At 58.3% G+C, this 10,913-nt stretch overlaps 1 protein-coding gene across 1 annotated transcript in view; it reads left to right on the top strand.

Annotated features, from left to right (window-relative positions):
* The first annotated feature begins 151 nt into the window (after positions 1-151).
* The window catches only part of IGDCC3 (immunoglobulin superfamily DCC subclass member 3), a 56,947-nt gene continuing 46,185 nt past the window's right edge, over positions 152-10,913 (top strand). The window contains exons 1-2 of the mRNA XM_026040633.1: positions 152-242; positions 6,331-6,636. Coding sequence (XP_025896418.1) covers positions 152-242; positions 6,331-6,636 — 397 coding nt within the window. The remainder of the gene's footprint in view (positions 243-6,330; positions 6,637-10,913) is intronic.

Here is a 10,913-nt window from a genome sequence, read left to right as displayed (position 1 = left end):
GCTTTGCCGCTTCTCCCCTGGCTTAGCTCGCTCGTATCGTCACCATTATTATTATTATTTTTCCTCTCCCCGCGCCGCGCTGCTCTCTCGTGGCCGGGGGCGGCTCTCGCCGCCCCGCGGGGCGCAGGCAGGCGAGCCCGCCCGGGATGCCATGGCCCCGCCGGGCTCCGCGCTGCCCGCCCGCCCGCCGCCGCTGCTGCTGCTGCCGCCGCTCCTGCTGCTGCTGCTCGGCTGCCGCGGAGGTAAGAGCGGCCCGGGACCTGCCGCGGCCCCGGCGCCCTCCCGGGGCTCGCGCTCGGCCGCCGGGCTCTCCCGGTCGAGCGCGGTGCCTCCTGCGCTCCCCCGCTCCCCGCGCTCGTCCCCCGGCGCCCTGCGCTCGCTCTCGTGCTTCCCGCTCCCCGAGGTCCGTCCCTGGCGCCCTGCGCTCGCTGTGGTTCCTCCTGCCCCTTCCCGGTCCCTCCTGCTCGCTCCCTGGTCCCCTGCGCTTGCTTGCTCTGGTCCCTCATGCTCATCCCGGTCCCCTCAGGCTTGTTTCCTGGCTCCCTGTGCTTGCTCTGGTCCCTCACTCTCCTCCCTGGTCCCTCGCGCTCCTTCCTAGTCCCTCACGTTCAGCGCTGGTCCCCGAGCTCATCCCCTGCCTCCCTGCACTTGCTTTGGGCCCTTAGGCTCTATCCCGGTCCCTCAGGCTCATCCCGGGTCCCGCTCTGCTCCGTGCCGCTCCATCCCCGTCCCCTACATTGTCCCCAGTGCTGCAGAGCGTGTCCCCGCGCAGCATCCCGCGTCCGCCTGTGCTCCGGGACGGCGCTGGGCACGCAGGGCGCTCCGGCACCTCTGTGCACATCTGCATGCGCCCCGCTGCGTGTGCACAGCTGCACGGGCACATCTGCGTGCGCTGGGCGCCCTGCGGCACGGGCGAGCGCGCGCCGTGCCCGGGGTCACCGCGGCGGTCCCCGAAAGCCGCCTTGTAGCCAGGAGGAGCCCGGGGGACGGGAGCTCGGAGCTGTGACCACGCTGCCGCATGCAGCAAGGGACGCTGCGCCGGGGCTGCAGGGAGCTGCTCCAGAGCCCCAAGTACTGCGCTTTTGTCAACACACCGGCCTGGGCTCCCGCTGGTGACATCCCCCGCATCGGAGCGGAGCCGGGCGGCAAAAACATCAAAGGGGTTTTGCCCCGGCCCCGCTGCGCGCCACGATGCTGCCCCTTTGGCTCGCAGCTCGAGCCGAATGGGCAAGCGGAGAGAGGACGCTGTGGGGCAGCAAAACACCCGCCTGCCGCCCCTGTCAGCCCAGCAGCCTCGAAAATGAGGAAAAACTGGAATTTAGAAGGAAACAGCGGGAAAAGAGCACGCGTTGGGTGAATCTGAGAGGAGCTGCCCGACGGAGGCTGCTCGAGAAACCCTTCTTCCCATCACAACTGCGGCCACGTGGTTCAGAGCCCCAGCAGCAGCAGGAGCCTGTGCAACCCCTGGGAAACACGAGTTTCCCGGGAAGCGAGTGCACGGGGGCAGGTTGGGGTCTTTGGAGACTGATGAGACTCCACGCAGTGCCATCGGAAGGGTGGAAAAATACTATTTTGGTGTGGGGGAGAAGGAAGGGAGCGAATTTTTCAAAGTTTGTGACTTGTTTACTATGTGCTGCTGTTTAGACAGCACCGCGTGCTCCCTCGCTGTGCGACTTGCAGGTCAGTAGCTCCTGCCTTGGGCAGGACATATTTTCCCGGCCTTATTGGAGAGCTGCAAGTTAAAAGTTTTCCCATTCCCGATTTTCCTCCCCGCTGTGGGGGTTCTGGATGCTGTTAGCAGCAGGGCTCTGCGCTCGGGGGATTGAGTAAATCCTTGCTCACCTTCCCCCCCGGCATGGCGATTCCCAAAGTACCGGAGCGCTGGGAGGGGGCTCAGCAACGAGGCAGCATTTCCTTTTTTATCCCGTTTTCCCCCCTTCCCGCAGCTCTTTGTTCCGGGTGCTGGGCAGCTTTTGTCTCTGCGCTGAGCCCTGCATTCAGCGGGATCGCGGCGGCTCCCCGGCTCTGCTCCATAGCAGCCTCGGAATTAAACATTGTCATTTATATTTAAGCAGGCTTAGCTGCTAAATTATTGAAGCTATAAGCTTTCCCTAATTCCTATTCCGTGTGGCTTTGTTTTTTTAATGAGGAAAAAAAAAAAAAAAGGAAGGGGATTGCTTTCTCCTAAATTGGTGTAATACCCTGTCTTTTCTCTTAAAATACACATGGGGTGTCCAGTATCAGTCCTGTGGTGGAACTCAAAGGCGACACATGAAATTCAATCCCGCGCTCGGGCTCCGCTTCCCTCGGGGAGTTTGCCGGGAGAGGCTCCGGCTGGGAAGCCGGCGGCTTTCCCGCGTGCCGCCCGCCCTGGGGTGCACGTGCGGCCCCCGGGGGGGCGTTCAGAGACCCCAGCTGATCCCATCGCACCTCCCCTTGCTTCCTGCGTGGCCTCGGAGCCTGCACGGAGCAAATCCTGTGTCCGGCTGCGAGCTGGGAGTTGCATCCAAGTTTCCACCTGGTTCCTCCCTCCTTTTCCCTGTTCTCCCCTGGTTTGGGCTCCTGGTGCCGCTGGCCTGCTGCAAACAGTGGCAACCCCCCTCTTTATTTTAGGGGTGCAAACACAGTCGTCTTTCCTTCTATCCCAGCCTGCCTGGAGTGTGTTTGTGGTGTCTGGATGGTCCTTTCTCCTCGCAGCGTGAAATGGGGGCTCCGTGCGATGCTGTCGATCCCGTGCTTGGCAGACACGTGGGATGCAGTGATCCCACTCTCCTGCTGCCTCCTGCATCCCGTCTCCTGGGATGCCCCAGGGATGGGAGATGTTTCTCTCCATGCCTCTTCCCTCAATGCCCGTGTAATTTCATGCTTGGCACTATCCGGCTTCTCACCCTGGATATTATCCCTTGATTTAATCTAACAAATTGTCCCTTGATTTGATCTGCAGACTGGGAAGTCTCATTTAAATTCCCCTGGATAACACGGGACAGGAACAGGAATAGTCCATGCAAAATTACTTTGAAATCACCAAGTTATTTGAACTTTACTGGAGCTTTTAGTTTTACAGAGTTTAGAAACTAATAAATTATGCAGCAGGGCTCATGAAAACCTACCCGAGTCAGGTTATCCAAAAGAATATGTAACATTCCCGTTTTGCAGGAAAATAAAAATAATTGTTTACACGTGTGCAGGAGTCATTGGCAAGCATATAAAACAGATGGTTTAGGAGCAAACACGTCAATAACCGCAATTTAAGAGAAGCGAGGGGCACGGAGGCGAGCGCGGCCGAGCCGATGTTGCTGCGTCCCGAGGAGCCGCTCGCTTAGCCCAGAGCCGCTCCTGTGCTGGTAATTTAATGCTGGAATTTCAGGGCAAGGATTATTTGTTTATCTTTGGCTTTCGTGCCTCGTGGTGTGCGCGGAGCAGAGGGTAAGTCGGGACGGTGCCGGCTGTGGCGGATGCTGCTGAGGCTGCTGCTGCCCGCGGGTGTTTTGCTGCAGATCCCTTCTTGTTTCTAACTCCGTGTCTGTGTCGTCATGTCTCCTGATGCGGTGGTGACCGGTGGGGCTTTCTAAGCACGTGGGATGAGTGCCAGTGACGTGTTGGGATAGCAGCGAGACGTAAATTTTGCTGGATGCCCTGAAGAGCCACCTTGCACTTTACTGCAGTGCAACCCTTTTCTTGCTAGGGCCTGAGTCTGTTTCAGGGTATTTTTGGGGGGCATCTGGTGCTTTTTCATCAACCTGAGACTCCTGAACCCATCACGATTAGCTGCCAAACACCCTTGAGGCCCAGGGGCAGTTTCTTTTGACTTGGTTTTGAGGCAGGACGGAGTGGCTGAACTTGGCAGTGGCCAAGGGGGGAAATTGGCTCCATGTTCTCACGAGCAGCTTCCCAAGGGCCTCAGGCTGGAGCTGCTCAGGGCCTCGGTCCTTCATGGGTCCCTCTGTCCCTTGGTCACCAATGTCCCCTGTAGCAAGAGCAACGCGAGTGTCGCGCAAAGCGAAGGAGGAAGAGCCCGCATGGTGTTTTCCAAGAGGAAAAGGACAGTGCTAGGTAGGAGCAGGATCTTGGGAAGCTTTGAACGCTGCCCGGAGCCACGGAGGGATGGGAGGGTTTAGCTGCTGGTGGACTCCCCCAGTGAACGCGCGTGGCCACCGCAGTTTCCCTGTGTTTTTCCCGTTCCCTGCGGAGCGTCGCTCGCTGCCCGCGCCGCCCCATCGCTCTGCTGAGCGCGACCGGCCCTGGATGCTCAAAAGAGCCAATTGTTTTGCAGAGCGGCCGGCGGGACCGAAGCCCCTTTGCTTTAAGGGGATCGGCTGCCCAGAGATGCAGAGAGCGACTTTGGGGTGTCCAACACACCCGCGGTGCCACGGAGACGCTCTGGGGCTTTGGGAAAGCAGCAGGTTCCTCTCCGCATGGAAACGTCCGGGGAAGGAAATGGCTTTTGAGTTGGGTTTGCGCGTGAGGTCCGTGAGCAGAGCTGGAGTTCCCCCAAATCCACAGCCAGCGCCCGCGGCCACCTCGGCACCCGTCCTCCTCGCGGCCGTCACCGCTTCTGCCGCCCGAGAGCGAGCGCTGAACGTGGTTATCCCCAATCACACCCTTAACGATGCTGCTTGTAATGACTGCGCTTGCGGGAATAGCCTGTAATTGTGCTGATCCTCCTCTTGTCGTACATATAGTAATAAGCTGTTTTGTGTAAGAGTACTGGGGAGCTGAGGGAAGATGGGGCGTTTATCTTATTAGGATCCTTTTCTGATTGCCTGCTGGCCTTATCCTGAGTTTTGATTTGGTCTTTAAACGGTTGCAAGTCCTACCTGGTTCATGTAGGGTAGGAGGGACCTAATCCCGTGGGACCCCCAGAAGTGCCCGTGCAGACGGCGGGGCCCCAGTGCGGAAGATGCTGTGGAGACTCTGGCTGCTTTGCAGGGCATTTGCCTAATTCCCAAATTTTCACCCCCAAAAAAATAACTGAAGGGTTTGTGCTGGGGTCTAACAGGTGGAGAGGACGTGTTCCATAAAAAGAAGCCATAGTGACCAGTAGATCACCGAGTGGGCTGGAGCTAGCCTGACGTTTTAGGTCTGAATGGGTTAATAAGTGTGTTTTTAGGGTGTCTGCAGCTCCGGGCAGCACCTCTGCCCCGCAGTGCTCCCCTCCTGCCCCTTTGTCTGCCCCGTCCATCTGCCTCGGCTCAGGTTGCACTCCGTGTTTATCCCCCGTAATCCAATTTAAGTTGCCATAGAAAGCAATGGGGATTTACAGACAGAGAGAAAGAAAGAAAGAAACTCACGGGGTTCAAAAAAGCAGGAACGAGGGAGGTTTTTTCTTCCTCTGGGTAACTGTCTCCTCTCATCTCACGTATTTGCTATGTGTTGAAGATGTGTTAGAGGCTTTACAGGAGTGTGCTGCAGATGATAGGTTTGCCAGGAGAAATTTGCCCGTGGGAGCTGATCCCCGGAGAGCTGCGGAGAGGGAATGTGCTGCTGGGAGCTGCAGGGGGACTTGGGCCTGTGCAGGGGAGCCGAGAGCCCCGCGGGAGCCCGTGTGGGGACGTGGGCGCGTGCAGGGCTCCGGAGCTGCGCACACCCTGCCCAGCGCCCTGCGTTTGCTCTGCCCGAGGCACCAGCGCCACATGCACCTGAGAGGAGCTGCAAGACGCTTGGGACGTGTAAGAGTAAATGTGACACTGTCCCCGAGCGAGGGGGCCACGCGGGGCTTCGCTGCGGGGCTTCGCTGCGGCCCGTGTGCTCAGTGCCCTTCCCATTGCATCTTTTGTCCCCGGACCTGCTCTGCAGCCTCCCTGGGCCTGCACAGCCGCCATGCGCCCCAGGGGAACTTCCACCCCTCGAGGGGCGAGAATGGAGGGAGGAAGGGGCCAAGCTCTTCCCAGTGGTGGCCACTGGTAGGGCGAGGAGCAGTGGGTGCAAGTTGAAACCCGGGCAGTTCCATCTGCACATGAGGAAGAGCTTCTTCGCTGTGAGGGTGCCAGAGCCCTGAAACAGGCTGCCCAGGGAGGCTGTGGAGTCTCCTTCTCCTTCTCCATGTCCTGATATCCCTGTGACCTCTGATTCTTGGTCCCTTTTTGTCTTCCACATCAATGTGTGTTTTGGGCTACTCTTTAAAGCACAGTCTAATTTCCGCCTTTGTGTTGTCTAATCATGACTGTAAGGTAAATCCTGCCCTGGAAAGTGTGCTGGGCTGAGTGCCACGTGCCACGGCATCCAGAAACTCTCCTGCATTCCATGCCGACCAGTGCCTCAGCAGGTGGCTCTTGTCGCTTCCTGCAGACCCCTTGCTGACTGTCGCCTTCTCTCCCATCCGTGTTTCAGATTCGGGCCGTTCGGCGGAGCTGGCGTTCGTGGTGGAGCCCAGCGACGACGTAGCCGTGCAGGAGCAGCCCCTGCTCCTGTGCTGCCAGGTGGAGGGCATCCCGCCCATCCGTGTCACGTGGCGCAAGAACGGCGTGCGCATCCCGGACAGCGAGAACGCCTTCGTGCTGGCCAACGGCTCCCTCTACGTGTCCCGCTTCCAGAGGCTCCGCGCGGACGGCTCCTCGGATGAAGGCGAATACGACTGCACGGCGCAGAACCAGTACGGGCTGGTGGTGAGCAGGAAGGCCAAGATCCAGGCAGCGAGTAAGTGCAGGGCTCGTCCCACCGCGGGTCCCGGCTGCTCCCGTGGCAGCACCGACCATGCTGTGGGTTTCAGCCGGTGCACCCAGGAAGCCCAAACCAGCGGGATGCGCCTCCCAGTTTCATATCCATCGGCTCTGCTCTGTGCCATGGAGCTGGGAGCATTTTGAGCCCCTTGGTGGAGGCTGCTTGTGGGGATGGAGATGAGCACAGAAGGGCAGTGAGCCCGGAGCGTGGCTGGTGGGTGTTTGCAGGCCTGGGGTCTCTGCCTGCGAGCTTGGGTGGTTTAGGAGGGAGGATAAAGGAGAAGAGAGCAGGGAGCTGGTGTAGGCATTGGGCTGGCATCCGATCTGTGTAATTATCCGGGTGTGAAAGGACATCAGCCTTTCTGGGGGCAGAAAGCTAAAAGTCACCTTGCAGCAGCAAATTTCCTGTCTCCAGGGAGTGAATTGCGTTGAAGTCCAGTGGAAGAATAGCCCGCGGTCCGTGTGTCTGCTGCCGGGGGTCGGAAGCCTCTGTGCTCTGTGGCGCTGCTTGGCAGCACTGCCTGACCGAGCGGCTGCTGCCATCGGGTTTCCCACCGGCTCCGGAGGTGGGGTTTTTCCCGGGAATGCTCGTGGAGCTGCAGAACGCTCGTCCCTTTTGTGCTTGGCTGTAGCTGCCACGCGATGGCGAGGACAGGGCTCAGTGCAGCCCACGTGCCCGTGACTTCTGGTGCAAGGCAGGAAAAGGCAGGAGTTTGGGGCTGGGGTGGGAGCCGTGGGTGATGCCCCTAGGCCAGGGGGCTCTTGACGCCGCTGCCCCAAACCAGGCCCACTGACCCCGGTGCACAACGGGGCATCCCGAGCACACCAAGTGTGGCCTTTCAGTCGGGTAAGAGCGACGTTGTCCGGCACTCGGGGCCTTTGGGTCCTTGCCAGGTGAGCAGCTGGGTGTCAGCGTGGTCGGCGTGGTGGTGCCGGGCCTTGGAGCCCTTCTGGTGAGCGGCTCCATCGCGTGGGAGCTGACTGGCCGACACGGGCGCTCTGTCCGGCTGCTCGGATCCGTGGACAGGAGACTTCAGAGCCAGAGGAATTGCCTTTGGGATGGGAGGCTGTCAGTAAACGCTGCTATCTCTGTGCATGCGATGGGGCCTGTGTCCCTGAGAAATATTTCCTCTTGTAGCTCTAGTTTGGTGTGAATCAGGATGAAAAAGGGACCATGTTGAAAATAGTCAGCACCTTGTTGTGCCTTCAGGCTTTGTTTCACGTGAGCCCTGAGAAAGGGGGCAGTGTAAAATGTGGGGTCCTGATGCCACGGGCGCCTGCGGAGAGCGGGAGGATCCTTAACCCCCTTCAGAGACAAGAGGACCCTCGTGGAGGTGGGATAGGTGCTGCTGCCGCGGAGCGGAGCCGAGCGCGGAGCAGAGCTTCGCGGGGCTCCGGCCTCAGCCCAGCGCTGAGCTCCTCTTTCCTCTGAGCCCAACGGCCGAGCACAAAGGGCCGGGTGAAATAAAACCCTTCCACAAACAGAAATCGTGAAAGTTGATCAAGGCCGAGCTCCCGAGCAATAAAAGGGATCTGACGGAGCGGAGCCCCTTGAGAGCCCCGCTGCACTTTTCGCTGTCTTCAAAGGCAGCCTGTTAGTCTCATATCACCGTTACAGACCCTGGCTTTGTACTATTGCTTGGAATATAATCTTCTTGGCTCCGAGGAATGTACATATTTGCATTCAGAAAATGTGGGCTGGATATCCTATTTTTATGCTTCGAATTTACTTCAATGTTTGACACCGAGAGAAATTTAAGTGGAAGAAGACGCTGGCGGCAGCCGCCGTGAAGGGCCCCGGGGCCGCTGCGATGGGGCTGCCCTGCGTGCTAAAAGGGACGTCAGTTATCCCGGGACTGCAAGCCCCGGGGATGGCAAAGTCCGGAATCACAGAGGTGTGCGCTAATGTGCAATTTGGGCATTTAATTGACCTTTAATTGTAATCATGGGGGTGTCTGTATCTCATCGATACAGACGCCGAGGGCGCTCGGCGGAGGGACTGGATGGTGGCTGTTTGCTGAACGCTCCGGTGCCGTTTTTGTCCTGCTGCCTCCTTTCTCCCAGGTGTGAGCGTGTGGGTGCAGAGGCCTCGAGCAGAGGCCTTGGTCCTTTCTGCCCCGTTCCCGACCCGCTGGCTGAGCTGTTTTGGTCGCTGTTCCTGCCTGTTCATACCCCGGTGCGTTACTTTAAATGCAACATGTTTTTATAATCCGATCAGGTTATTGAATACAGATTGGCTTTTTTTTTTTTTCCTCCTAATGACAGTTTCATAATTTCTCATGACTCAGAGCTTAATTAAAATCACTTGCATGGATCTTAGTTCTCTGGAGCCGATGGCAGCAGGGAGCGCCTGGCTCGGATGCTCGCCCTGTGTGAGGATGAGGATGCTCACCCTGCTCTGGAGCACCCCGAAACGGGGCCACCTTCCCCGACCTGGGCTGACTTGGGCTCCCGGCCCTTCTGCCAGTGCTGCAGTTTGACGGAGCGGGCCCCGCATCATCATAAATCACCGCCCTGCCGCTGGAGTAAGCCCCATTGATTACAGCACTCGATAACGAGCAGTTACCGCTAATTGGAAATCACCATTGAGCTGGGTATCGGACCAGGCTCCGCACGCGCCCGGCCGGAGAGCAGCAATTTTCCCTGTTTGATCTGGTGCTGCAGAAGGAAGAGAAGAGGGAAGGTCGGTCGTGCCGCTTGGAGGGAGAGGGGTTGCGGAAGCTCGTGGGAATGGTCCTGCCCGGCGCTTGGAGCGCTGCCCATCCTCGGGGGAGCTCGTAACACAGCCGCCCTCTTTGCATCTCGCCCCGCGTCCCCTCTGCCCTCCTGTATCCCATTCCCTTCTACGTCCTGCTCTGGTCCCGGCTACTCCAGCCCCGTTGAGCCGCCCGTGTCTTCCATCCTGCCAGCCCAGCGGTGGGATTTGCAGCCTGGCCAAGGCAGATGTGACGGCATGAGCCTTGCGGCTCCTCTTCCCCAGCCCAGGGCCATTGGAGACGCCTCGTCCGCACGGTCCGAGAGGCTCCAGGTCTTCTGCAAATTCCAAAAACCTGGAGGACACCTGGAGAAGACCCACGCGAGGTGTTTTCCTCACACAGCTGTGGGGTTGGTATGGCAGCAAAGACCTTCCCATCGTTTCGGCTCCTCTGCGCAGGGCACGTTCAGGGTTTAACCTGCAGCCCCCTTTGCAGCTCAGGGGTGGTGGGAAGAGCTGCTGAGCCCAAATAATGGCAGCATTTATAGGAGTGCGGGGACAAGAAGGAAGCCTAAAAGGATTAGGGAGAGACAAAGGGGGCTGATTATTTTATGGGTCACAATACAAGGCATTAGAGCACGATCACAAAAGGATGTAATTACAAAAGAAGGCCATACTGGGGGGGGATCAACCGCGGATTAGAGTGGGAAATGTTTTTACACAGTTTTGTTCCACTTATTATGAAGTTAGCATTTTAAATTACTTTTTAAATAAGGTGGCACCCAAGTTGTCACCAAGGTATTTCCTGGACAATGCTGCTGTTTGGATGTGGATTGCAAGTCCCAGCACAAAACACTAAGTCAGACCTTAAACGCAGGCTTTGCTTCTGCCTTGTGCTGCGAGCAAGCCAACGTCTGCCCGGCTGCAGAGCCCTGCCTGGAGCTGGGCTTAGCGGGAGCCAAGCTGGTCCTAAAGTTGGGAGAGGGCTGTTTTGGGAGCGGGAAGCGCCTGCTGGAGGTATCTGAGGGTTTTCCAGGGAATGCTGGTGTCAGTGTGAGCCCCAGGTCGGCTCTTGGACGTGCCATGCGCCCAAGCTCTCGTGTCCATAGAGCTGCAGCGTCGCTTGTGCTGCGAAAAGGAGGTGCAAATACCCGGAGTCACCCGGGACCTGCAGAGATCCGGCTGGAAATTCCAGCAGATTTGAACTTGAGAGGAGTTTGTCACTTCCCACCCGCTGCCTCTCGGGGTCTGAGTAGCAGCCCGAGCTCCTCCGGAGACGCGAACGCATTATAAGACCATATTTCTTTGGGCTGCTCATTTCTTAGCGGCGCGATGGTTATTTAAATATCATCTTGCACTTGTGCGCCAGCGCTGGCTGCGCCCGTGTTATCTCTCGTATAGGGGCTTGCACTGCAGGCAGTAATGTCACTTAGTCATTTATAGAAAGCTCAGGGGAAATATATGAGAAGAATTTCATTAATGGTAGCACTGTTGAGTTATTTGTCTCAATTACCTCTTGGCGCGCAGCTGAGGAAGTCCCCGCTCCCGAGCCGGCCGCC

The sequence above is a fragment of the Nothoprocta perdicaria genome, unplaced genomic scaffold, assembly GCF_003342845.1.
Source record: "Nothoprocta perdicaria isolate Ctin4 unplaced genomic scaffold, notPer1 scaffold_26, whole genome shotgun sequence".
NCBI lineage: Eukaryota > Metazoa > Chordata > Aves > Tinamiformes > Tinamidae > Nothoprocta > Nothoprocta perdicaria.
Note: the sequence above shows the minus strand (reverse complement) of the source record. Positions and strands in the feature narration are given on the sequence as shown.